Raw genomic sequence first — 26,222 nt, 5'->3', positions numbered from 1 at the left:
TGTATTTACTTTGTACTATATTCCCAATTCTTCATTTACCAATGAATTACAGTGATATTTCCATATTAAGACATTTAGACCTGGCTCATTCTTTTGAAAATTGTAAAGGTTACAGTGTATTCTATCACATGTAGCCCTTATGACTAATATGATTCTTACATAATTAAAAAGCAAATTTCATAACCAGAGAGGGAAAAGATTTAATATTTCGGTACTGGTATTTGAACTTAGTGTCTTAAACTCTTGCTTGGCTTCTTCGGTGCTCTATCTACCACTTGAGCCATACCTTCATTTCTGGCTTTTTGCTAATACTTGGGAATAACAGTCTTTTGGATTTTTGTTTGTTTGTTTTGCTCACCTAGCTCAAAGCCTTAGTTCTCAGAGCTCGGTCTCCAGAGTGACCAGAAGTATGTCTGTGAGTCTCAACATCTGGCCCTATTTAGGGTTTTTTGAGTCCTTTGCTATTATATAACCTTGGATAACCATCTTTATGCATATATTTTTACTACATTCAGAGTATAAGATAAGTTTTCAGGAATAAAATTTCTAGATCAAAGGATATCCCTATTTTCAATTATGATAGATACTTCTAAATTGTCCTTCAAAAAGATTTGCCAAATCCTACACCTATCATTTACCTTTCTTCATTAGTTTACATGCAAGATAAATACTAAATGCAAATCCTTTGGTACACTTATATGATATGATTAATTAACAAGATTATACTAGTAGCATTTATATGGGTTTTGTTTTTGTTTTTTTGTTTTGTGCCAGCCCTGGGGCTTGAATTCAGGCCTGAACTCTGTCCCTAAGCTTTTTCTTTCAATGCTAGCCCTCTACTACTTGAGCCCACAGCTCTACTTCTAGCTTTTTGGTGATTAGTTGGAAATAAGAGTCTCATAGATTTTCCTGTCTAGGCTGGCTTTGAACTGTGATCCTTAGATCTCAACCTCCTGCAACAGGCATAAGCCATTGGTGCTTATATACGTAGTAAATATACCATATGCTGATGAAGCCAGGCTGTGTTTTGTTTTTCTTACTCAGAGTTCTTAAGGGCCAACATGAGTTTTTGATATTTTGATTTTTTAAATTAATTAATTAATTATTTATAGACAGGATCTTGCTTTGTTGCTCACATTTGACTTTAAACTCCTGGATTCAAGCCATCATCCTACTGCAGGTTACTGAATAACTAGAGTCTTAAGTACATGATTTTAGGAAGAACTGAGTATAGTTAAGTTTTTATTAGCAGTATAAAAAGCTTTTTATTAAATGGCATAATATTTACATTGGTAAAATATGGTTATGCAGTTTGTAGTTATAGGAAAAACTGTAGTTTAAAATTTTTCCCTAGTGTGTACAAAAGTCTTAAATTTACCCCTCAAATAGTAACAGATTAAACTTTAAAAAATCACCTTTTTGGTTTAATGACAAGTACAGTTATAGTTTAGTTAACTGTATAAAGAGTAAATAATGACCGACTAGCTTACATGAACATAACCACTTGGACTACTCATTTTCTTTCTAAACAGAAATTAAGATAATTGAGAGGTATTATATATATTTTAGAGAAATATAGGTATTGTCATTAAGGGATTATAGCTCATTTTATAGAATAAAACATAATCTGATTTAATAGCACCCTGTAAGTAAAACTTTGTAGTTTAATAAATTTGTGTGGTATTCTGACTTATGGCCACTTTTCAGTATGCACACATACTTCCTAAGAGTCTTAGTGAAACATTTTTTTGAAAATGCATATCTGAAAAACAATGTTTCAATCTTTCAATCCTTTTATAGACACAAAATCTTACCCTAATCAGTGTGGAGTTACATGCTCGAACTAGAAGAGATTTGGAACCAGATCCTGAGTTTGATCCAATCTGTGCCTTGTTCTACTGTATTTCATCAGACAGTCCACTCCCAGATACAGAAAAAACAGAACTCACTGGTGTAATAGTGATTGATAAAGACAAAACAGTCTTTGGTCAAGGTAATATTGATGTTTATTAATGATATTAACTGCCTGTTTTAGGATGAGTCTTTTAACAGGGAATTTGAGGAGAAATTCTGTGTTGGAGATATAATCCAGGGAAGCCAATTACTTCTTTCTAAAATGTTTGCTGAAATGGGGATAGGAAGTTGTATGAACTTTGTCCTACATTCATTATTTTTGTTTGAATTATTTCCAAGTATGAGAAGTAGACTAGGGTTGTGGCTTCGTGTTAGAGCACTAGCCTAATATGTAAGACCCAGATTTATCTTAGATTTTTATTATCTTAGATTTCTATTTTATTTTAGTACCAATATAAGGAAGAGATGGCAATCAGAAGCAACATAACATAAAGATCTTAGTAAAATTCTAATTAGGATATCTATAATTTGTTCATACAGAATCCAAATGACTATGTATCTCTAGATGGGTATACATAGCTAATAGACCTTGGGATACATAGACCCATAATTGGCTAGATAATTTTCCACAAATAGATGTATTTTGTTACAAGCGTAGAATTTCTATTTACCTTAGAAGTTAATGATTTATAAGTAATTTTCAAGGTATTTGTATCTTCTAAATACTTATATTTTTGAAAGTGCATGGATTCCTCAAGTAATATAGAAGGATTTTATAAAATACAAATTTCTCTGCAATTTTAAATAATAATAAAAATGAATTTGGTCCATTGTGGAAGTGTTAATATAGAACAAAACCATATAACCATTGAAGTTTAATTATTTGTGCCTTTGAGGTGACTCATACCAGTTCATGAGTTAATTACTGTGTAGTTGATGTTGAGCTAGGTGTGGTGGTTTACAGCTGCTCCACAAAGTGAGATAGGAGAATTGAAGTTTGAGATCCATCCTAGCAAAAAGAGTTAGGGGCTTGGCTCATGAAGGTTCTTGGTGAAACTCTAGTATGGCATCTCATCCCCCTTCCCCACAAATAAATAACTAACATATCACTTTAAGTGAGCCATAGAAGTCTTCATGTCATGGAAATAGGCAAGCACTACAAATGGGATCTTTTTTATTTCTTAAAGAAGGAATTGTTTAGAAGTTTTTCCAGAAGTTGGGTTTGTTATACCTTAACGAATGCTTGATTTGAAATATTTTAGTCGTGCACTTAAAGCAAGTCCTAATATTTTATGTAGAATTACATAAAATAATATTAACAATACCCATCTTGTTTATTTCTTAGATATCAGATATCAGACCCCATTGCTTATCAGATCTGGAATTACAGGACTAGAAGTTACATATGCTGCTGATGAGAAGGCACTCTTTCAAGAAATTGCAAATATAATGAAGAGGTATTAACTTGTATTTTCTAATTTTTCTAGTCTTTGTTTCTTCAATCTTTTCATGTTGTTGTAGATATATGGGTAAATATTTGAAAGAGGAAGAGAATCCTCTGTGAGCTTTGAAAGTAGAGAATTAGCCCTGCAAAGTTTATGCACTCAACCTCAGACCACCATCAATATATAAGGGATATGAAAAATAATTTTCATATGAAAAACTATTTTCACAATTGAGCAGGAGAAGAAGCTTGCTTAGCTTCTGATTTCTTAGGTGCATATTAGGCTGGATTTTTCTATGGTTCTGGAATAATAGAGAACTGTATGAAAATCAAATAGTATAACTTATTAAATAAACTGCTACCCTGGAGCCAGCTACTATTCAGTACTATTTTGAGTATTTTGTTTGAGACCATTTGATATTGGTTGATAATGAAATCTTGACAAAATTTATGAAAATGGTGTTTTTAATCTATATTAATTTTAAAATAAAATAAATGTTTCCTTTTCATTTCTATAAGAGAGAAATGTACTTTATTCTAGAGAGGAAAAAAGAAATCATTTTTGCTATTTATACACTGGTGACTAGATAAGATGTCTGTCTTGCCATTGTCAGTTCTACCTTTTATCTTCTCACAGAGATTACATCAATGTGTCAGATGTTTTCAGTGCTCACACTTATTAATGCAAAAAAAAAACATATGGAATGTTTAACTTTGGTACTGGAAAATGGTATTTAAATTTTTTTATTGTCAAGGTGATCTAGAGGGGTTACAGTTACATAAGTAGGGTAATAAGTATATTTCTTGTCAAACTTCTTACCCCTTCCTTCATTTTTCTCCTACTTTCTCTCTCCCCTACAATTTCCTTCAAGTTGTACAGATAATTTCCAACATATTGTCTTGTGAACATCACTGTTGCATTGGTTCCCCCTTTGTCTTTTGTCTCACCATTCTGTTGTTTCCTTCCCTTCCCTAATTCAAATAAATATGTATACCAGGGTACCAGAATCAAATACAATGATAATGAAATATACCATAGGGGAAAGAACATACAAAAGAAACAAAAAAAAAATCACATAGTACATTAAAAACAACAGTAACAAAGAAAAACCTCTTGTGTCCATGTCTTGGAGTTCATTTTGCTTAGCGTCATCTTATGTGGTCATATGTACATAGCAATTGAGCTATTCTGCTTTTCTGCTAAGATTATCCTAGATGTATACTTATTATTGCAAATAAGGGAAACCATGGGACCTATGTTTCTTTGCATCTGGCTTACTTCATTGAATATGATTTGGAAAATGGTATTTTTAAACCATATTAATTTAAAAATAATATAACTGTCTCCATTTCAAGTTTCTTCCTTTTTTTCCTCATTGCTACTACTCTAATCTCATATGTTATTCTATTAAGACTAGGCTGTATCCAAGTTTAAAAATGATGGTAGGGGAAAAACAAAGGAGGAGGTAACAAGGCTCAATAGGAAATGTACTCATGACCTTACTTATGTAACTGTAACCCCTCTGTACATTATCTTTAAAATAAAAAATTCATATTTAAAAAATTGAGCTGGGTGCCAGTGACTCATGCCTATAATCCTAGCTAGTCAGGAGGCTAAGATCTGAGAATTACAGTTCAAAGCCAGCCCAGGCAGGAACATCCCTGAGACTCTTATCTCTATTTAACCACCAGAAAACCAGAAGTGGTGCTGTGGCTCAAGTGGTAGAGCACTTGCCTTGAGCTGAAGAGTTCAGGGACAGTGCCCAGGCCCAGAGTTCAAGCCTCAGGACTGGCAAAAAAGAAAGAGAAAATACTTGTAGAAGTATGATCAAAGATTGGCACACTGGTTCTAAATACAGGCTTAATGATCTCTTTATGATCCATTTTTATACCAGAGATAGTTTGTAGCAGTAAATTAATATAATACTCCAATACTCAAGATACTGACTGAGATATTTAGGGTATTAAGTGATATATTTGAAAAAGCCATACAGCCTCAATTAAGAATAACATTGTAAGTCATTATGTAAAAGCCAGCTCAATGTTTCTGATTCATTCTGCCCCTCCCCTTTTTTGAAGTACTATGGTTTGAACTCAGGACCTTGTGCTTGCTAGGTAGGCACTCTACTATTTGAGCCACACTCCCAGTGCTTTTTTTGCTTTAGATATTTTTTAGATAGGGACTTGTAATTTTTTTTACCCAGAAGCATTTTTAGACTGAAATCCTTCTACCTACAACTACCCATTTCCCTGTGGTCACAAGCAAATACCTGTGACAGGCTTGATTTTGATGAGATCTCAGTAACTTTGCCTGATCTGTCTTCAATGGTCCTCCCAGCCTCTATCTCCCAGGTAGCTGTGATTACAGTGAGACACTATACCCTTGCTATTTGGTTTTTATAAAGAATACAATAATTAGCTAGGTGTGGTGGCACACATTTGTTATCCCAACACCTGAGAGGCAGGCTAAGGTATATCATGAAATCAATGCCAGCCTAAACTAACTACATAGTGAGACCCTGTCTCAAAACAATATAAAAGAATAATTCCAAAGAATAAAATAATCACAGTAATTTTGAGGTTGATTCTTGATTGTGTTTATGTAGTTTTTGTTCTCAAAACATATTAAATGTACAAGCTCTCAAACTTACAAGTTCTCCTCCAGCCATACAGTTTTTTTATTTTCCTTTACAGCAGAACCAAACATTTGTTCATGATAGTCAAAACTTAAGATTATCCTGAGAGGAGCCACAAAATATCTCCTGAGTTGAATGCAGTTTGCCAGTTCAACTTTACTAGTGAAACTCTGTAACCATATGATTACATTTTTCTCCTAGGTTTTGATGTTTACCTTCTCTACTTTCATCCCCATTAAATAGAATCACCTTCCACTTAAGTTGAAAAGACAGGTCTGTCATTACTTAGACACTACTTTGTGTGAGAACCAAATCAATAAAATTAAGTGAGAGAAGGCAAGTTTTAATATTCTTTCTCAGCATTAAGTATATTTAATAGAGAAGTGGCAACCGAATGACCTAAAGGATTACTATACATGTCCTCACATTTCACTACCCCCATAAGCCTCTTTCTTAAGTCCGGTCAAACAAATAGACATTCTTAGCAAAACTGCTCATTTCACAAAAGAAACTGCGCTTATATAAAAATTCTGTAGGAGCCATTATATCATCCTCTTAGAACCAATATGGAGCATAGAATTTTAGTTTAGCATCTCTATTATGAACAGTTCTCCCTAGTTAAAGGTTGCAAATGTTGTGTAGTCCACATTTAATTTCTTTTTTTCCTTTAGGTATGATCCTGATATTCTCTTAGGATATGAGATTCAAATGCATTCCTGGGGCTACCTTTTACAAAGAGCCGCTGCTTTAAGTGTTGACTTATGTCAGATGATCTCTCGAGTACCAGGTATGTAAAGTCTAGAGTTTTGTGGTTCAGTGACAACACAAATTATAAAGTCAAGACAATTTGTTAATAAGTACTGTTGCTCTATCTCAGTTTTAATATTAAATTGTGTTAAGTCCTATATATAACTCCAGGAAAATTTAAAAATATAAAGGGAAAGGAAAAATTCTCATCTTACTGCTATGTATACTATTTATATATTCATTCATTTTGCACATATAAGCCTTTTTTATTGTGATTAAGTGATTACATAATTTCCCAAATTTCACAGTATTGTGGGGTAGTGATGCTCAGTTAAAGTCACAAACACATTCTAACTTTCCTGGAGCAAATTGTCTATCACGGTCTATAACATTTATGAGTTCTATGAGCTTTGCGATACATATAAGCCTTTTTTAAAAGAACTTCAGTCATACTACATACTTCATTTTTATTATGCTTCCTTCATCATAAGTATTTTCTGATCATACAAGATAGTCTTCATAATCATTACAAAGTTGTGAAATAATATTTGACTTCACATACCATAATTTTACTCTTTTTCTCTGGCTCCATTTTTATCTATTTGATTAGTAAGGAAGGACAAGAAAGGTAGAACACTAATAAACTATTGATTTTTGAGTACTAGGCAAAAAAAAAAAAATATCTGAATTTTGAAGGGTATTTTGACAGGGTTTATTCTGGTTGAAAGGGGGTAACAGCATACCAAAATTACTTACAGTGTATAAATCACTTTTTAAAAATTATGTATTCTTTTTTCTTAGTAACTGGTATTTAAACTCAGGGCCTTATACTTGGCTAGGCAAGTGCTTGACCACTTCAGTGATGCCTCCAATCCTTAATGCCTTAATGCTTTTTGCCCATGGCTGGCTTCAAACCTTGATCCTGCTACCTGGGATTACAGGTTTATGCCACTATGTCTGACCCCAAAAATTATATTTTTAAGTGTATACTACAAAAGTCTTGATAAGTTTGTTTCACAGGCTTTCTTGAAAGCCTGAATACTTTGAGACTGAAAGAAAAGTACAAAATTTAAAAAAAAATCAGAAGACCACCCTAGAGACGTTATGACTTCAATATGATGTCTTAAATGTTAGTAAATTTAAATGGAAAGGTTCTGTGTAGAACAAAGTTAACATACTTTGGGTGGCTGAAAGAAAATTTGAAAAAATTAATCAGAAAGACAACCTTTGAGAAGTTATAATTAATAAAATGCCTTCAATGTTTGTAAATTTAAGTGGAAAGGTTGAAATTAGAAGATCCAAAGGACAATACATACTTTGAGCTTTGCAGAAGCTTGAAAGAAAAAGGCAGAAAGTTTTTTCTTTCTTTCTTTCTTTTTTTTTCTTTTAGGTCTGAGACCAGGACTGAACTTGGTACCTGAAACTTTCGTTCATTGGCTAGCGCTTTGTCAACTGAGCCATGCCTCCACAACCCCTAGAAATAGTTTTTTAAGTTTGACTTTTATCTTGTAGCTTCTGTCTTTTTTTGTGTGACAGGAAGTATCACAGTTTTTTAAAATGACTTTTAGATAGGTTTAGGAATATTCAGAAAGGGCAACAGTAGTGTTCAGGTTCAATTGTTACTTTAGTTATAGCAGGTAAGGCAGGTGGCTTAGATTGAAAGTGTGATTTAAAGCTCAAATTGTAGTCTGTGATGTAGTTCAGTGATACAGCACTTGCTTGGCATTCTTACGATCCTGGTTAGGATTGTTAGTACTGCAAAAATGAACAAAATCGTTTCAGAATCACTGCTGAAACCATTTTTATGAAGAATAAAGTACAGTACTTCCTGAGTTCTAATTCTGGCTATGCCATTATATACCTATGTAATGTCAAGCAAGTTATGTTAGTGATCCATGCCTCCGTTTATATACTCTGTTTATAAACTCTGTTTATAAAACTCTGCCTGAGAACAGAGTAACGTTATATATTGTTTTGTTAAAAACATTATGTTTTGGAGGAACAAAAGTCAATTTTTAAACTGTGTCTTTAACATAAAGAGAGTAGTGTTAGTAACAGTGTCTTCAAGGGAAAGTAATCCTGCTTTAAAATAGAATACATGATCCCCCTCATCTGGGAGTTATGTTCCAGAGACCAATCCATAATAGGTGAAAATTCACAAAGTAGCAGAATTATATTTATTTTATTATTTATATATTTTAGGGCTTTATAAACCCTTCCCACTCTCCTACAAGCCTTTCCCACACTTAACAATTCATATGCTTTTAAATACTTTCTACCCTCTTTTTGTTGTAGTTGTTGATCGTGGGCTTGGGTGCTATTCCTCAGCTCTTCAGCTCAAGGCAAGCACTCTACCACTTGAGCGACAGCGCCACTTCTGATTTTTCTAGTGGTGTATTGGAGATAAGAGTCTCATGGACTTTCCTGCCCAGGCTGGCTTTGAACTGTGATCCTCAGATATCAGCCTCCTGAGTAGCTAGGATTACAGGTGTGAACCACCGGCGCCTGGCTTTTTACACTCTTAAACCTATATAATTTTAACAACATAGAAAATTCTCTATGCATACTCACCAGTCAAGTATACTACAACTTGAATGATGAAGATCATGAATTATGTAGATGTGCAGTACTGATGGCAGTGAAGGTGATGACAATGAGATGATTGTACTTCACAACCAAGAAGAACATTACAGCTTTTCAAAAAGGGACCAGTTCCATCAGGTGGTGCGTGCATATCTTCACCCTGGGCCATAACTTCTATTTTCACTAAAGGCATAGGCATAACTGATTTCTTTGTCTGAGTGATGACAACAGTTACATGGAGTTACTGATACTGCTTTTTCTTCTGAGTGGGAAGTTTTTATAATGCCGCTCTCAATTGTATTTATGAAGTGCAATGAATGAAGCATCTGGGGATCCCATTCATCAGCCATTCGCTTAAGTTCTTTGGCCATAATTGCAAGACAATCGAGTGTTAGGCTAGCCTCTTCTTCTCCAATTCGTAGTTCATCTTGTTCCTTATTCTCTTCTTCTCTTGCTGACTTTGTCTCATCCATGTTAAAAACTTGTGCTTTTAGCCTCCTTCCTCCATCATGATGGATTTGAACATGTCTTTCACGTGCTCTTTGGCTCTGACTTTATCCACAGAGGCAGCTTCTCCATACAGACAAACGCTCTTGAGTCCAAAGCATCTTTGAAATTTGTCAAACCAGCCAGCCTGTGCTGGCACTTAATGGGGTTGGTCTGGTGGGAGAAGCCCTTGTTTGCTTCCGTGTCATCATCCTTATTACCATCATGAACGTCTGCACTTTCTGCAAAACTATCATATAAAGTTTCTTGGCTTTCAACCAGATGGTGTTGGTATCCAGTGACATACTCTTCTTCCTGCAGTCACAGGGCCAATGCATACTCCATCCTCACGATGGCCTTAATGCAGCAAGTGACCACCCCTTTTCCAGTCTTGTTAAAAGACCTAATATTCTTCTCGTCTTTATGTAGTGAACAGTAGATTCTTTGATCCTGTAATGGCGACCTACAACCATGTGGCTTTTGCCTGCCTTTAAAAAATTTTAAGCAAAAATAATTAAAATCATAAATATTACATAAATACCTACTGAAAAATCTCACAATAAAGCAAAAATCTGCAATACAGAATGAAATACATTTTTTTAATCTGCAGCACAGTGAAGCCACAATAAGTGAACCACAGTATAGCAAGGGATGACTAGAACATATTTATTAGTAGAATTTTCTACAATATAAAATTAAACTTTCTGTTGATGTGTTAAAATAAATAATTTTGATAAAAGTTTTTAGGATATAGTAGATATAAAATACATGACATTTTTATTATTCCGGTCTCTAATGAACTACACTCACCTGTATCTAGTGTTATATAGAAGAAACATTTTAATTTGTATATTAAATCACTTATAGGAAACTCTGTTATGAGGAATTCTGGTCTAAATTTCTTAAAGCTAGGTATTTTCCATCAACAAATATTCATAGAATTGTTTAGATTAAGAAGTATCACTTAGATAGCCGCTAGTGGCTCATGTTTATAATTCTAGCTACTCAGGAGGCTAAGAACTATGGATCATTGTTCAGAGCCACCATGGGCAGGAAAGTCCATGAGACTCTGACCTTCGGTTAGCTGGAAGTGGAGTTGTGGCTCCAGTGGTAATGTGTAGTTTTGAGCACAAAATGTCAGGGACAGTGCCCAGGCTCTCAGTTCATTCCAAGAAAAGACCATTTTAACAATGTACATTTTCATGCTAAAACCAAAGAAATGATAGCATGTTGGATGTTAATAAAAGTAGCAGACTTTGCCAAATTGAAAGAGAAAAGAGTTTATTACTTAAATATATAGTTATTCCTCTGTGTTGATCAAGTGTGCATCCATGGATTCAGCCAACTATGGATCTGAAATATTTTCAAAAATAAATTTGTGCAAACTCTTCTTTCTATAATACTTTAAGTAATACAACAACTATTAGTAATGTATTTGGTGTTATAAGTAATCTAAAAAATATTTGAAATTATGGCTATGCATAGATTTTGTGCAAATATTAAGCCAATTTCCATAAGGGATTTGAGTTCTGTTTTGTCTGCAGGAGATCCTGGAACCAATCTCCTATAGATACGAAAGGACAACAATATATAGTATATACAAAGTGGAAAAGAGAGAGTGTGTTTTCAGAGTTCCTTCATATTTAAGAAAGAAACTTTGTATGCTTTTATTAGTCAAAATAATGAGTATACTCTTATTCTAACATAAAATACGCATTTCACTTTTAATCTTTATCTTTAATGTTTGCCTTTCTCACTTAGCATAATTTGCTAAAAATTTTGTTTTCTGTGAGTCTTTGTGTAATCGACATTCATTTCTATAGATGACAAAATTGAGAACAGATTTGCAGCTGAAAGAGATGACTATGGATCAGATACAATGAGTGAAATAAATATTGTTGGTCGAATCACACTAAATCTTTGGAGAATCATGAGAAATGAGGTAAGGTATTTTATTTAAAATCATTGAGTAACTCGGTATGATAATTTAATCATTAGAGAGATTATGTATAGCTTATTGTGTAACTTAATCTTTTGTAAATTATTTTAGTTATACTTATATTGCAAAATACCATTTTCTACAATGGAAAACTATGGAGAAATTTGACTTTAATATTATTAATGACTTTCCCCATGTGTCTAAAAGTTGTAATGTAGTTCATGCCTGTAATCCCTACAATTAGTAGGCTGAATCAGGAGTGCTTGCAAGTTCAACGCCATCCTGAGATTTTATTTATCGATATAGAACCCATCTCACCAAAAAAAAAAAAAAATCTATAGCAGTATTAAATGATTGTTATATTTGTGTCCAGTATTACACAATTTTATCAATGTCTGCACTTAAAGTTGGATGCATTTTTACGTAGCCTTTTTTGATTGGCTATATAGGAAAAATTTAGACTAAGGAAGGATATTCTCATGCTAAGTACATTTAAATACTGGACCTAAGACAGATTAGTTACCGAAAATAAGAGCATCTGAGGGTATGTGGGCCCAGATAAAGATTTTTGGCTAAATAATTTCTGTTACTATTCTGTTACTTTGAATCACTTAGAGAAATGGTTTTTAAATAAAATATGTTATCTTCTTTTTCTGAGTAAAACATAAAAAGATACCTACTGGAATTTAGTCTATGTTTAGATTTAGGACTGAATAATATCCATTAAAATGTTTATATTTGGAAGAAAGTTCATTCTTCAAGCACTTCTTACTCAAACTAGTTTCTTATATACTTTCTACTTCTCAGTCATTATTCACTATGATTTTTCTAAAAATTTTCTTAAACATTTGACTATAAAAGCATGCCCTTATACATTTGTTTAGGGACATGATCACATAGATAAGGAAATATGTCCTCATTTTTATTTTTATTTCCTCCTTGTACAGTGAGCCTAAAGTTATGCTCATGTTTTATCTCATTTGAAACTGTCCACTATATAAATTTGCTTGAGGATACTTTTACTATTTGCATTGTTCTTAAAGTATTCTCAGATCACAAGTCCCCAATTACTTCAAAATAATTCCTAATTATATTCCTATTATATTCCTAATTATAGCAAAGGCTATAGAAGACACAGAAATTATAATGTATTTAGCATATATATTCCATTATATATTTCAAACTGGAATCTGATATTGTCTGAAATGAACACAAGTGTATGTATGTCAATATGTATATAGGAAGTGGCACTGTGGCTCAAGTAGTAGAGTGCTTGCCTTGAGCTGAAGAACTTAGGGACAGCACCCAGGCTCAGAGTTCAAGCCCCCACAACCGACAAAAAAAACAAAATAAAATATGTATATGAACAAATATATACATATAAATAATTTATTGAATATTAGTTTCAGGGATCTTTTTATCCTTTAGTATCTGAAAGTTAGCAATAGCAAATCTGCTGTGAACTTAAAGTAACAAATTAGTATTTTTTTCAAAGTTTGGGACCTTCTGTAGTTCTTATTGACAGTTCAAAGTGAAAGATTTTCTCTCATTTTGGTGTGATTATTGAGCATTTCTGATGTTTACTTGTAAATTAGAATTGAGAAAGTTGTAAATTGGCTAATTTACCCTCCTGCCTAGTTGGACCAAATTACATCCTCTTGGGGTTATTTTGCCTAATATGAGTATTCCTACCATTTGACAATCCATGAAATCTTGAATGAACTTTAGGGGAATTTCAGATACTTTAGAAGATGATTGCTCCGGCTAAATAAATAAATATGATATCCAAATCTCAAAAGCAAGCTTGACATAGTGGACAAACTTAAAATCACAGTTATTAAGACTTTAGGGGCTGGAAATATGGCCTAGTGGTAGAGTACTTGCATAGCATGCACAAAGCCCTGGTTTGATTCCTCAGCACCACATAAACAGAAAATGCGGGAAGTGGCACTGTGGCTTAAGTGATGAGTGTTAGCCTTGAGCAAAAAGAAACCCAGAGTCTGTGCTCAGGCCATGAGAACAAGCCCTAGGACTGGCAAAAAAAAAAAAAAAAGTCATAGAACGACCACAGTCCAAGGCTAAAAGCATGTCCATAGGCAAAAGCATGAAACCCAATTTGAAAGATAACCATAACAAACAAGGGCTATGGCCATGTCTCAAGAAGCATAGCACCTGCCTAGCATGCATAAGGCCCTGAGTTCATCCCCAGTACTGCCCTCTTTCTCCCCCCACAAAAAGGAAATAGAAATGAAATCCTTCTAAGACACTGTTGAACTCCTCAGATCTAGTATATACTTGAAGGATAGCTTTTATTTTTTTTTTTTCCTGTGCCTAGTTTGAGGTGTATTTTTTAAAGACTGGTTTTCACTTTCTTAACGTTCACCATAAAATTTTTGCCATTCAACCAATGGACAAATTACACACACACACACACACACACACACAAAATGGACCCTTAGGCATAAAGATAATTGAAATTATTTCATTTTCAGGAAAATGGATAGAAGTGGATATCCTCATATTAAGCAAAATAAGCCATATTCAGACAAATACTATGTGTTTTTTCTCATCTAGAATATAGTAGTTTGTTTTTAAGATGTGAAAGTAGATGAGGTACTGTTTGAAAGGAAGAAAACCATAGGGAGCCAAAAGGAAAGACAAAGGGTAATGGGGGGGGGGGGGGTCTACATATGATCAATGTACGTTACATATGTATATAAAATAAAGCTTGGCTTTTTGTTTAATTTATATACACTAGTAAAATTCTCACTGTTTCCACTGGACTTGCTTTTAATCATAATTGACAGACTGCCTCCTTTTTTTTTAAAATCTGTGGTCGTGGGGCTTGAACTCTGGGCCTGGGCGCTGTCCCTGATCTCTTCAGCTCAAGGCAAGTGCTCTACCACTTAAGCCACAGCGCCACTTCCGGTTTTCTGGTGTTTAATTGGAGATAAGAGTTTCAGGATGTTCCTGTACAGGCTGGCTTTGAACAGCAATTCTCAGATCTCAGCCTCCTACGTAGCTAGGATTATAGGTGTGAGCCATCAGCACCCGACCAGACTGCCTCTTTTTTTTTTTTTTTTTTTGTGGGTCGGTCGTGGGACCTGAACTCTGGGCCTGGGCACGTCCCTCAGTTCTTCAGCTCAATGCTGGTGCTCTACCATTTGAGCCACAGTACCACTTCCTGCTTTTTCCGCTTATGTGGTGCTGAGGAATTAAACCCGGGGCCTCGTGCATGCAAAGCAAGCATTCTACCACTAAGCCACCTTTCCAGCCCCCAGACTGCCTCTTAATTAGTAATGTTTAATAGTTATTTATTAACTACTTAATTGAAAAATAAATATATGACTCATTCCCAGAAAAGTACATATAGAAACTGTAAGGTGGGCTGGGAAGGTGACTCAATGGTAGAGCGCTTGCCTTGCATCCATGAGGCCCTGGGTTCGATTCCCCAGCACCACATAAGCAAAAAGAAAAAAAGCCGAAAGTGGTGCTGTGGCTCAAGTGGTAGAGCGCTAGCCTTGAGCTGAAGAACTGAGGGACAGCGCCCAGGCCCAGAGTTCAGACCCCACGACCGGACCCCAAAATAAAAAAATTTTAAAAAAAAGAAAGAAACTGTAAGGTTCACCAAAAGGAGACCACATGGTTCAGGTAGAAAAGTTTATTGTGGGTAGAGCATACTGCTGGCCCGTACAAGATGGAGGGTGCAGGGGGTGCAAGGGATACCAGGAAGGGAAAGGGGGAGGAAGGAGAAAGGGGCAGGATTAATAGTGGAAATTGACTATATAGGGAGAGGGCAGCGGAAGCGTGTACGGCTACAGCAATGACCTCAGAGCCTGGAGACCTCCCACTGTCCCCCAGGTGCATCATTTCCTGGGTTACTGGTGCTGGGCTGGGACTTCTAGGGAAAGGGCTACATGTGCACAGAGGAAGAACAAGAAAGGGGACATTTTTCTGGGGCGAACCTAACAGAGACCTCTGGATGGTGAACTTAATCTAGGCATTTTAAGAATTTACTAGGTTGATTGGACACCTTGACTCAACTCAGCAAATATTGAATGCCATCTCTAGCCTACAAATGGGGGTCCTAGTTTGAGATAAAATAGGAGTATAGCTGGTTTCTTTGTTGTAATAAGCTGGGAGACAGACTATATAATATAAAAGGTTGGTAGGTGAACCAAAAAGCCAGAAGTAGAGTTGTAGCTCAAGTAGTAGAGCACTACCCTTGAGCAGAAAGGCCGAGGGACAGTACCCAGGCCCTGAGTTAATCCCCAGTACTAGCACCAAAAAAATAAAAAATAAGTTGGTAGATGGACAGATGTGACAATACGAATCTGTGGAAGTTCTCTTAAAATTGATTCACTTTTCTCAGTAAATTAAGGATCACTGCTATCAGCTGAGAACGAGAGTTATGGCAAGACCTTTTGAAGAGTGTAAAATGGTTGTCTATGGGAATTTAAGATTAGTAATTAAGGGGGAAAAGTCCAAATGCTGGGCAGCATTAAAGGCCTACTTAAGATTTGTATCAGGAAATTAAGTGGTACCTGCCATCTATGTTCAGATTGACAGATGGATGTAGAAAGTGACAAAGGGTTAGATTTCACCATTTTACTATTTAAATATTTCCATTTCCTTTAGAAACATTAATGGTTACCTTTCTATTTTGTGTACATTTTTCCTTGTATTACCTCTCCTGTCTTTTCTCTTGTCATCCTGAGAAAGCCATTGAGGTTTATTCTGCTCATCACTAACTTGATTTTTAGTAAAACACTTATGTGGTTCTTTACTGTTTTCATTAGTTATTAGTAATTTTACAATTCTTCCTCATCAAAATATATTAACTTTTTACCTCATTTTGTTGCCTTATCTACCCTTTTACAGATGTGTGTATGTGTGAATACTTATATATTGTGGCATATGCTTCATTTCAACAAAATACAGGTTTTGTTATTTAACAGATTAAAGATTATAGATAAAACAATTGGGGGAGTCACTGCACTAAGATTAATTTTCAACTCCTATCTTCCTGGATTGAGAAAAATAAATATTTCAAAATTATAATGTAAAGTACTGTTTTATATATTCCTCACAATACCAAGGTTACCTAGAAATGGGGACTAGTAGTTCCTTAATTTCCATTTTGTATTGAAATAACTGTCATTATCTGAATTACAGTTATTTCTGAGAAATGAGCTAATCTTGAGGTATACTGTATTACCCTGGGCTCTTTTTATTTTTCTTATCAAAACAGGTTTTATTTAACCTATGTATTTTGGAGATGGGAGACATTTTTATCATCTTTTAATCTTTTGTTTTTTAAATTCATTTAAGTGGCCCTACAATGCCCATGCACTAGTACTGATGTGATTTTTTTAGAGAAAGATGAATGTTTGTAGTCCTCCAATGAGTTCTCCGAAGTAATAACTTACCCTTGAATCTGCAGTCCCATTCATCAGTGTATTATGAAGAATTAAAAAGTAAGTGCATGGAGTTAGGAACATAACTCCAATGGTATAATGCTTACCTACCTCATATGCATGAGACCCAAACTTGAACCTCCAGCACCACAAAATGGACCACAAAACAAAAAATTAACTTGCCTATTAATGCTTCTCTACCACCATTTGTATTGACAACAAGTATAAAAAGAGGTAATAAAAGCTGGTATCTTACCCAACTTTTTGGGAGAAAGACAGGAGGACTGAAGCTTAACTCCAGCCCAAGCCTAAGACGTTAGAATGCCAAGCAGAACATCATGACTCATACCTGTAAACTTAGTTTTTCAGGAAACAGAGGTAGATTGAAAAATTGAGGCCAACCTGGACAAGTTTATCCTGAAACTATCTGAAAAACAAACTTTAGAAATCTGAAGGACTCAGAGTGTATCTCAAACTTGAAAGCAAATGAGAGGCTGTGCTTTTAATCTCCAGTAAGGGAGGGAGGGAGGGATGTGAGTGAGGAAAAAGGAAAATAAGTAGTGAATATTTCTGTCCCGTAGGCTATACATAGTTTTAAACTAATTATTCTGTTGTAACACAATAATCTTTACAATAATCTTTCATATCTACTATGAAATGTTTTAAATGGTATTTGAATCTTTTAAAACCAAATTTTCTACATAAATATAAACATTATTATAATGGTGTCTTACTCTTGCTTTTTTGTTGTTGTTCTTAAGGTGGCTCTAACTAACTACACCTTTGAAAATGTGAGCTTTCATGTTCTTCACCAGCGTTTTCCCCTATTTACCTTTCGCGTCTTGTCAGATTGGTTTGATAACAAGACAGATCTATACAGGTAATGTTTTACAATTCATGGAAGTATATATTTTCTACAGTGAAAATGTATAGACTTAAATTGTTTTATGACTGAAAAACGTGTTTACTCTCTTAACCACTACAATAATCGTAACAAGGAATATATCTTAACACAAAGAAAATCCACTTGAACAAAGTTTTAGCCTTGCCATAACCTAACCATCCAGGTAAGTACTATAATTAGATTACTTTTGCCAGTTCTAGAACTTAATATAAATGGAAATGTTAACAATCTGTCCCTTTGTGTTTGCTTCCTTATTCCATCCATATTTCATTCATAACTTTATTTCATTCTTGATTTTGAATAATATTGTTACTGTCTTATCTCATTCTGGGGTTGGGGGTTTTTTGTTTGTTTTTTACCACTAAAGATTTTATTCCCAGACAGGTACTAGTGGCTCATACCTGTAATCCTAGCTACTCAGGAGGCTGAGATCTAAGAATCGAGGTTCAAAGCTAGCCAGGCCAGGAAAGTCTATGAGATTCTTATCTTCTATTAATCACCAAAAAATGGGAAGTGGAGTTTTGTCACTTAGTGGTAGAATGCTAGCCTTGAACAAAAGAACTCAGGGACACAGCACCCAGGCCCTGAGTTCAAGCACTATGACTGACAAAAAAAAAAAAATCATTTCATTTCCTTCTGGACTCTACTGTTTCTAATGAGAAGTCAACACTCAATTTTCCAGTATAGAGAGTTTATTTTCATTTCTAAGATTTTATGAGCAGGTAACTACTATTGGTTATTCTGTAAGACTGTGAAGACAAAGGAAGTTTGCTTTGTTGTTCACTTGGGGATCAGGAATGGGCATTTCCTGATCTTCTCACAAATTTCAGTCGATCTTTGCTTTATTACTACTGCCAAGGTCTAGGCATAGGCAAGTTTCCTAACCATTTTCCTGAGGCAGACAAGTTTTGCCTTCTAGTTCTTCCTCAGCAACAGTGTTCCTTTGTTTAGGATCTATGACAGGAAGACTTCCTGCCCTTTCCTGGTGACACTTGTTTGTTACTTAATATTTGTGATTGGAAATGGGACTGTATCAGGCCCCAGTTGTTTCCAAAGCCCCCAAGTTTGACAGGACTCAGTCTCTAAACTGTCTTTTTTTTAGTTGTTTAGTTTTGTCTTAAGTATGACTAATTGTAGAGTAAAAACCTCCTAATGCATGATTTGGGAGGTTCTTTAGCTTGATGCCAATATTAACAAGAAGATCTAGTATTGGTAACCCTCCAACCCTCCAGTACTAGCTGATAATTTCTTCCCAAACTCAGTTCCAAACTAGCTACTCTGTAGTAATGTGTTGTTTCATCAGGCTTATTTTCACCTCAATCACTCACAAAAAACTTCATCTGAATTGTTTTATCCCAACTCTTGCCATTTGCATACCTCTCTTATCTCTGGTGCCCCAACTCTCAGTTCCTAGCTAGAGATTGCTTGAACTCTTTAAGTTCTGACTATTTTGCTTACATGGACAACCATGTTCTGCTTAGACTGTACCATACTGTACTATGTTTAGAAAATTTTCTCCCAACTGAACAGATTCATGAGTTTCCCTTCTCTCAGAAAGCAGTCTTATATTTCTTCTTGTTTATTGCCCAAAACAATTACCCTGACTCTTACCCAGCTAGGAAAGCTAATCTAGGACCAGTTACACCAACATAATTAAAAGCAAAAGTTCTTTTCTCTTTAAGATAAATTGACAATAAAAAGCTGATAGGGCTGGGATGTAGCTTAGTGGCAAAGCACTTGCCTAGCAAGCGCAACAACATTCTAGATTCAATCCCCAATACCAAAAAAGAAAAGACAAAAAAGAAAGCTGATAAAATAGATATATGAAGAATAAAATCCAGAAATTACTGATACTTATACTGACATTATACTGATACTGATATTTAAAATGGGTATACTTTGGCTTATTGAAATATAAGGGTTTGTGGTAGTAAAGACAGGAAAAAATAGTTGTCAAACAGGTAAGCATACTATTTAAAAGAGGTAAATATACATTGCTGAGCATGACTAGTCCATTCTTTTTTGAGGAATCTGAGGAACGTGAAGTGAAATCCTAGTAAGTATAAGGATTATGATGGAAACCTTGTAGAATGGTGGGAATATAGCTTAGTAGTAGAGTATACCTACTAGTATACAAGATACTAGTATAAACTAGTTCAGTCCTCAATATAGAAAGACAAAAATATAAAAATAGAAGCTTCAGAGTAATGGTATATATAAAGAAGTAAAACATTTATATTAAACTTAAGGGGTTTATTTGTATGACATAGGAAGCTCTAAACGCATGTTTTACTACTTCTTGGTATTGTCTAGATCAAGTAATTTTTGTTTTCTCAAGTGATGAAGAAAATTGGACCTTATATGCTACATAAAGGAATTGGACTAAGTATTAGACCATTTATGTTAAATGGGGAATTTTATATGGAGAAACTATACAGGTTTTTTATTTTGGAGACTCATAAAGAGGTCAAAGAATTTTATTTTTAAATATAAATGAAATTTTACCAAAAAATATGTCATACTTTTTCAAGAATTTTATTTTCTGTTATTTATTTATTTATTGTCGGTCGTGGGCTTGAACTCTGGGCTTGAGTGCTGCCCCTGAGCACTTCAGTTCAAGGTTAGTGCTTGCCATAGAGCCACTTCTGGTTTTCTGGTGGTTAATTGGAGTTAAAAGTCTCACAGACTTTCCTGTCCAGGCTGGCTTTGAACTGCGATCCTCCGATCTCAGCCTCCTGAGTAGCTAGGATTACAGGCATGAGCCACTGGCGCTCGGCTTTTCTGTAATTTTTTAATTAAAAATACTTCTAATAAGTTGATTTAGATGAAAAGTTGCTCTTCACAGATTACTTGTAGTAAATACATTTATAAACCACAGAGGTGCCCTAATTATTAATTTTGTAAGCCCAATCTTCTCAAATGGTCTGACATGAGTTATATTTCCAAAATTTTGTTGCTGGGGACTGAGAACACTTTAAAAAAAAGTGTTAGGATTCCAAAATCAGCCGATAATACCTTTTGTAATCCCTAATATTACTGAGAACTATAGAACTTCATACCAGTGTGATTTCATCTGTCATCCAAGAACTAGGTAGTAATTACTATACCAGTTTCTGAGCTAGAAGTAATGTCATAGGAGTTGAGGATCATATAGCTCAAGAAGATAATGTAATAATTTTTTTGTTGGTTGTAAGACTTAGAACTCATGACCTGGGTGCTGTCCCTGAGCCAATTTGTGCGCAAGGTGAGCACTCTACCACTTGAGTCACAGCACCACTTCCAATATAAATTTTCTTATCTATTTCCTAGGTGTATAATTTGTTCCTTAAAAAGTTCAGAATTGGGCTGGGAAGGAGGCTCAGTGGTAGAGTGCTTTCCTTGCATGCATGAGGCCCTCAGTTCGATTCCTCAGCACCACATAAGCAGAAAAAGCCAGAAGTGGCACTGTGGCTCAAGTGGTAGAGCGCTAGCCTTGAACTGAAGACCTGAGGGACCGTGCCCAGGTCCAGAGTTCAGGCCCCACGAACAACAACAACAACAAAAAGTGCAGAATAAACCGGGTGCCAGTGGCTCACACCTGTAATCCTAGCTACTCAGAAGGCTGAGATCTGAGGATCACAGTTCAAAGTCACCCAGGCAAGGAAAGTCCACGAGACTCTTATCTCCTATAATCTCCAGAGAACCAGAAGTGGCGTTGTTGCTCAAGTGGTAGAGCACTTGCTTTGAACTGAAGAGCTCAAGGACAGCACTCAAGCCCCACAACCAACCACCACCCCCACCACCCCCCAAAAAAGTTCAAAATAACTGAGTTTTCCATTTAAAATGTTTCTGTCTCCTTTGTCACCTTCCTAGATGCTCTATCCAAAAAAATAAAATAAAAATAAATAAAAATTCCCTGTGCCTTTGAAATGCTTTTAAGTATTGCCATTTCGATAGTATCCTGAGTACATCATGCTTTATATTTTCCTTCCTGTTCTCGGAATTAAAACTTGTATTTGCCTAATATGTTCACTTTGAAAAATGCTAGGAGGATAAATAAAAAGTAACAATTCAACTTAGTTGTGTGTGTGTGTGTGTGTGTGTGTGTGTGTGTGTGTGTGTGTGTGTGTGCGTGCGCGTGCGTGACTTGCCAGCAAAGATCTTATTTCAGAAAAATCACTTCAAAAATAATGATAGGTAAAAGTGTTTAGCACATTCATACTTAACCTGTATATAAGTCTAGGTGAAAAAACATTTGGTTTTTGCTAGATGAATTATACAAGCTAAAATGTACTTGCAAAGTTTACCCTTAGTTATGAAAGATAAACTTTGTTTAATTTGGTTGTATTACCTAGTTACAAATCAGTGGAATGGAATGTATATTATCATGTGAAATAAATACACATTAAGTTTGCTTAGCGTGATGAGACAATTTGCTGTAATAGTAGAAATCCAACAAGACAATAATTTGTAGTCTATAATTTTGTTTTCAATCATATTACTTCTGCTTAATCTATTTCTCATAGTTTATTTGGGTAACAGCTAGGTTCTGATATGGTAGGCTTGTAACCTTAGACAAATTAACCTCTTAGCAGTCTTCAGTTTCCTTATATATTTTTTTAAAATACAATTTTATTATTATTAAGGTGTTATACAGAGAAGTTACCATGTCTTAGGGCAGGTAATGAATACATTTTTTTTATTGGACAGTGTCACACCTTCCTTGTCCCTGCCCAAAAGTTACATAGTTCATTTTCCACATACTGTGTACTGCATAGTACAACTGTATTTGTTCACCTTTCCTCCCTTTCTGTGCCCCCTTTTGCTTCCTTAAAAGAACAAAAAAGCAAAACACCACCACCACCAAAAAAAACATGTTTCCATTCCCTGGAATTCATTTCAATAAAATAGTACTTTAAATGTTCAGAGGAGTTACACCTATGGGTAGGTACCTCTTTTCATCTGTTTGTGTATGAATTCCTAGAGCTCTGTTTAGGTTATCATGAAGTTTCCCTATCCATTAAACATTTTGCCTCATGTAATGAAGTGAGAATTAATTGTTATTGTATTTCAACTTCCCATCTTTTTCTCTGAAATTCATACCATGGAATCTTTTTTAATAGATGGAAAATGGTTGATCATTATGTTAGCCGTGTCCGTGGAAATCTCCAAATGTTAGAACAACTGGACCTAATTGGGAAAACCAGTGAATTGGCTAGACTTTTTGGCATTCAATTTTTACATGTACTGACAAGGGGTTCACAGGTAGGAAATCTATTTTCTTGCACACTTTAAATTTATAAGTGATATACTTAGTTTTCAGATGTTTGAAATTATTTCATTTAAAAAAATCTGTCTAATACCAACTAATCAATAGCTGTATAATCAATCAAAGCCCTTTGTTGAGGAACCAATAAGAAACTACCTCCTTTTGGGTTACATTTCTAATGTGGTGTCTTACAAGTTTCAATAATTTTAATACAAATATGAAGGATTGGAAAATACAGGTGACCTACATAGCTTTTTAAGTTTAAGGGAAAATATTATCTTAGAAGTAATTTAATTCATCTTTGAAGTTGATTTCCTAAAGGACATAATGATTTTACCAAACAACCTACTGAAAATGAGTATATACTTTCACTTCAATATTTATTTGAAGACCTGTAGCTTGTTAACAGGACTACTTTAAATTACTAAGATTCCTTAATTTCATAAAATCCTTATTCTAATATACCTACTAATTCAATAAACATAGCAAAAATGGAATGGTAACTGATTTTTAATAAAAGTCCACCTGAGAATATTTTAGTGAATCTATGCTGGTTCTTTTGAGTTTTTTTATTAATACCCCAAACAATCTAGTGAATAATGGTTATTAGAAACAATAATCACTTAACTCAGTAATTGCTAGGAACCAATAGTCTGATTATACTTCAGTTCAGGAATGTTTGTGTTGCCTCCTTGAAAAATTGGAAAAGTATTTATCTCAGGTCTCTTAGCAACTTCTTTTTCCTCTATTTTGTCCAAATAAATTTTTCAGGGATTATTGACCAGTTGAATGAAATTGTCAAACTATACAACTGTCTTTCTATCTAGCAAGTAAGAGCCCCAAAGTTTAAACCCCAAAGTTTAAACCTCAGAATCTTAGAGATTTACAGGAATAGGAAAAGAATTTTAAAGTTCAGTGATAGTATTTTAAACGTTCAGAAGAGTTATACCTCAATCCTCTTGAAAGCTGATTAAATTATAAGGTATAATTCTAATGGTAAAAAGTCACTTGAATTTATTCTAAAGAGAAAAACATCCCATAAACAATCATATATTCAAATGATGAATTTTTTATGTTTAAATTGCATCTCTTCTTATCCCTCCCTTCTTTGCAGTACCGTGTGGAATCAATGATGTTGCGTATTGCTAAACCAATGAACTATATTCCTGTGACACCCAGTGTTCAACAGCGTTCTCAAATGAGAGCCCCACAGTGTGTTCCCCTAATTATGGAGCCTGAATCTCGCTTCTATAGCAATTCTGTTCTGGTTTTGGACTTTCAGTCATTATATCCTTCTATTGTGATTGCATACAACTACTGTTTTTCCACTTGCCTTGGCCATGTGGAAAACTTGGGAAAGTAAGGTTTTTTTTTTTTTATATTTACAGTTACAATGTTATGATTTATATCTCTTAGTAACATTACACAGATTTTCTTCATGTCTGTGTACTTTACACTGTTATGAATAAGATGAATTGAAGTATGGCATGGGCAACTCATTACAACGAATAAGTTTTCTTACTAATTAACATAGATCATGATATTAATTTAATTTTATAAGTGATGACTCAAGTGAAGAGGATCTTGAATAAATAGATGAACTTTGTAATTTTTTGTTTCTCCGTGAATGCTGATGATCTCTCTTAAAATTTTTAACTTGATATGTCACCTTTTACGAAACAGATTGAGGATTATGATTTATAATTGTAGCTACCATCTTCTTATTTTCTCGGAAATAAGCTATGATTTTTACACAAATGAACTGTTAAGTTTGTTAAATCATATAAACTGAATTTTATAAACTGAATGAGAGTTATCATTTTAAGTTTTTAGGGTATTGGACACCTTTCTTCTTGAATTGCAGGAAATTCTGATTCTTCCATTACAAAGATAATTGTACATTTGATATAATATATTTTGTTTATTCTCTGATACACTTTTTCATTGTGTGCACTTACAGAAATTCTATTTGTAATCCTTTTAAGTAAAAAAGTAATTTGTAATTTACTACTTTTTAAATTTTTCTTTAAGGAACTTAATATAAAGTGTTCATATATGGAGTTGAAATTTATTATTGCAATATAGCTTCAGCCATACATTTTAGGATGATGTCATTTAAGAAGCATTTCTTTTAATAAATTTGAATAGCTTTTGCTAATGAGACAGGTGAACATTAAGTACATGAATTTGTGGTTTGATATTTTAAAATGAATTTCTTAGTGAAATTAGGAAGATTCTTAATAAGACTGCCTACAAACTGTGGTCTATGTCTTAAAGTATTTGCTTATTGTTTTCTTTCTTAACAGGTATGATGAGTTCAAATTTGGCTGTACCTCTCTAAAAGTACCTCCAGATTTACTTTATCAAATTAGACATGATATCACAGTATCCCCCAATGGAGTAGCTTTTGTCAAGGTAATAATCTCTTGTAAGTGAAAGGAATCAACTGTAGCTTAACTTTGGAGAGATATACTGGTTTAGGTTATATTGGCACTAAAAAGGGGGAGAAAACATTTTGTTTACTTGAATAAAGTGAAAGATACAAAAATCTTTTAAGAAGTCACTTAAGGGGAATAATCATCTTTGTGTTGGTTGAATTTAGGTTTAAACATATTCTTAAATTGTAATTAGTGCAATATTGAAAGAAATAAATGTACATGTGTAATGCCTTACTGTGTTAGAATCTGTAGACATAAATAGCAATTTGATAACCAAAATATGTTACAAAATAACCTACAAAATTGAAAATTGCTTTAATGCATACACTCCACTATTTATTCTTATATATTATTTTAAACTTAATTGAGACCATCTTAAACATAATTATAGTCTAATGTTTATTGATTGTATTTTTTAAATAACCACACTAATAGTAAAGTCCCCTTTTCTCTCCCTGATGTCCCCTCAAAAAGAGACTAAGGAAAACCCGCGTAATGAGTCAATACAAAGAAACAGGCAAGATCT

The 26,222-nt window shown here is 34.4% G+C and overlaps 1 protein-coding gene across 4 annotated transcripts in view; it reads left to right on the top strand.

Moving 5' to 3' along the window:
- Positions 1-26,222, top strand: part of Rev3l (REV3 like, DNA directed polymerase zeta catalytic subunit) — a 151,580-nt gene that overhangs the window by 98,855 nt on the left and 26,503 nt on the right. For all 4 annotated transcript variants that reach the window (XM_042689028.1, XM_042688971.1, XM_042689046.1 and 1 more), the window contains exons 17-24: positions 1,801-1,993; positions 3,200-3,311; positions 6,606-6,721; positions 11,574-11,692; positions 17,868-17,986; positions 23,113-23,254; positions 24,373-24,617; positions 25,565-25,673. In XM_042689028.1, coding sequence (XP_042544962.1) covers positions 1,801-1,993; positions 3,200-3,311; positions 6,606-6,721; positions 11,574-11,692; positions 17,868-17,986; positions 23,113-23,254; positions 24,373-24,617; positions 25,565-25,673 — 1,155 coding nt within the window. The remainder of the gene's footprint in view (positions 1-1,800; positions 1,994-3,199; positions 3,312-6,605; positions 6,722-11,573; positions 11,693-17,867; positions 17,987-23,112; positions 23,255-24,372; positions 24,618-25,564; positions 25,674-26,222) is intronic.

This window comes from Dipodomys spectabilis, unplaced genomic scaffold, assembly GCF_019054845.1.
Source record: "Dipodomys spectabilis isolate Male_0828 unplaced genomic scaffold, ASM1905484v1 ptg000001l, whole genome shotgun sequence".
NCBI lineage: Eukaryota > Metazoa > Chordata > Mammalia > Rodentia > Heteromyidae > Dipodomys > Dipodomys spectabilis.
The sequence above is the reverse complement of the archived record's forward strand: the minus strand, read 5'-3'. Positions and strand labels throughout refer to the sequence as shown.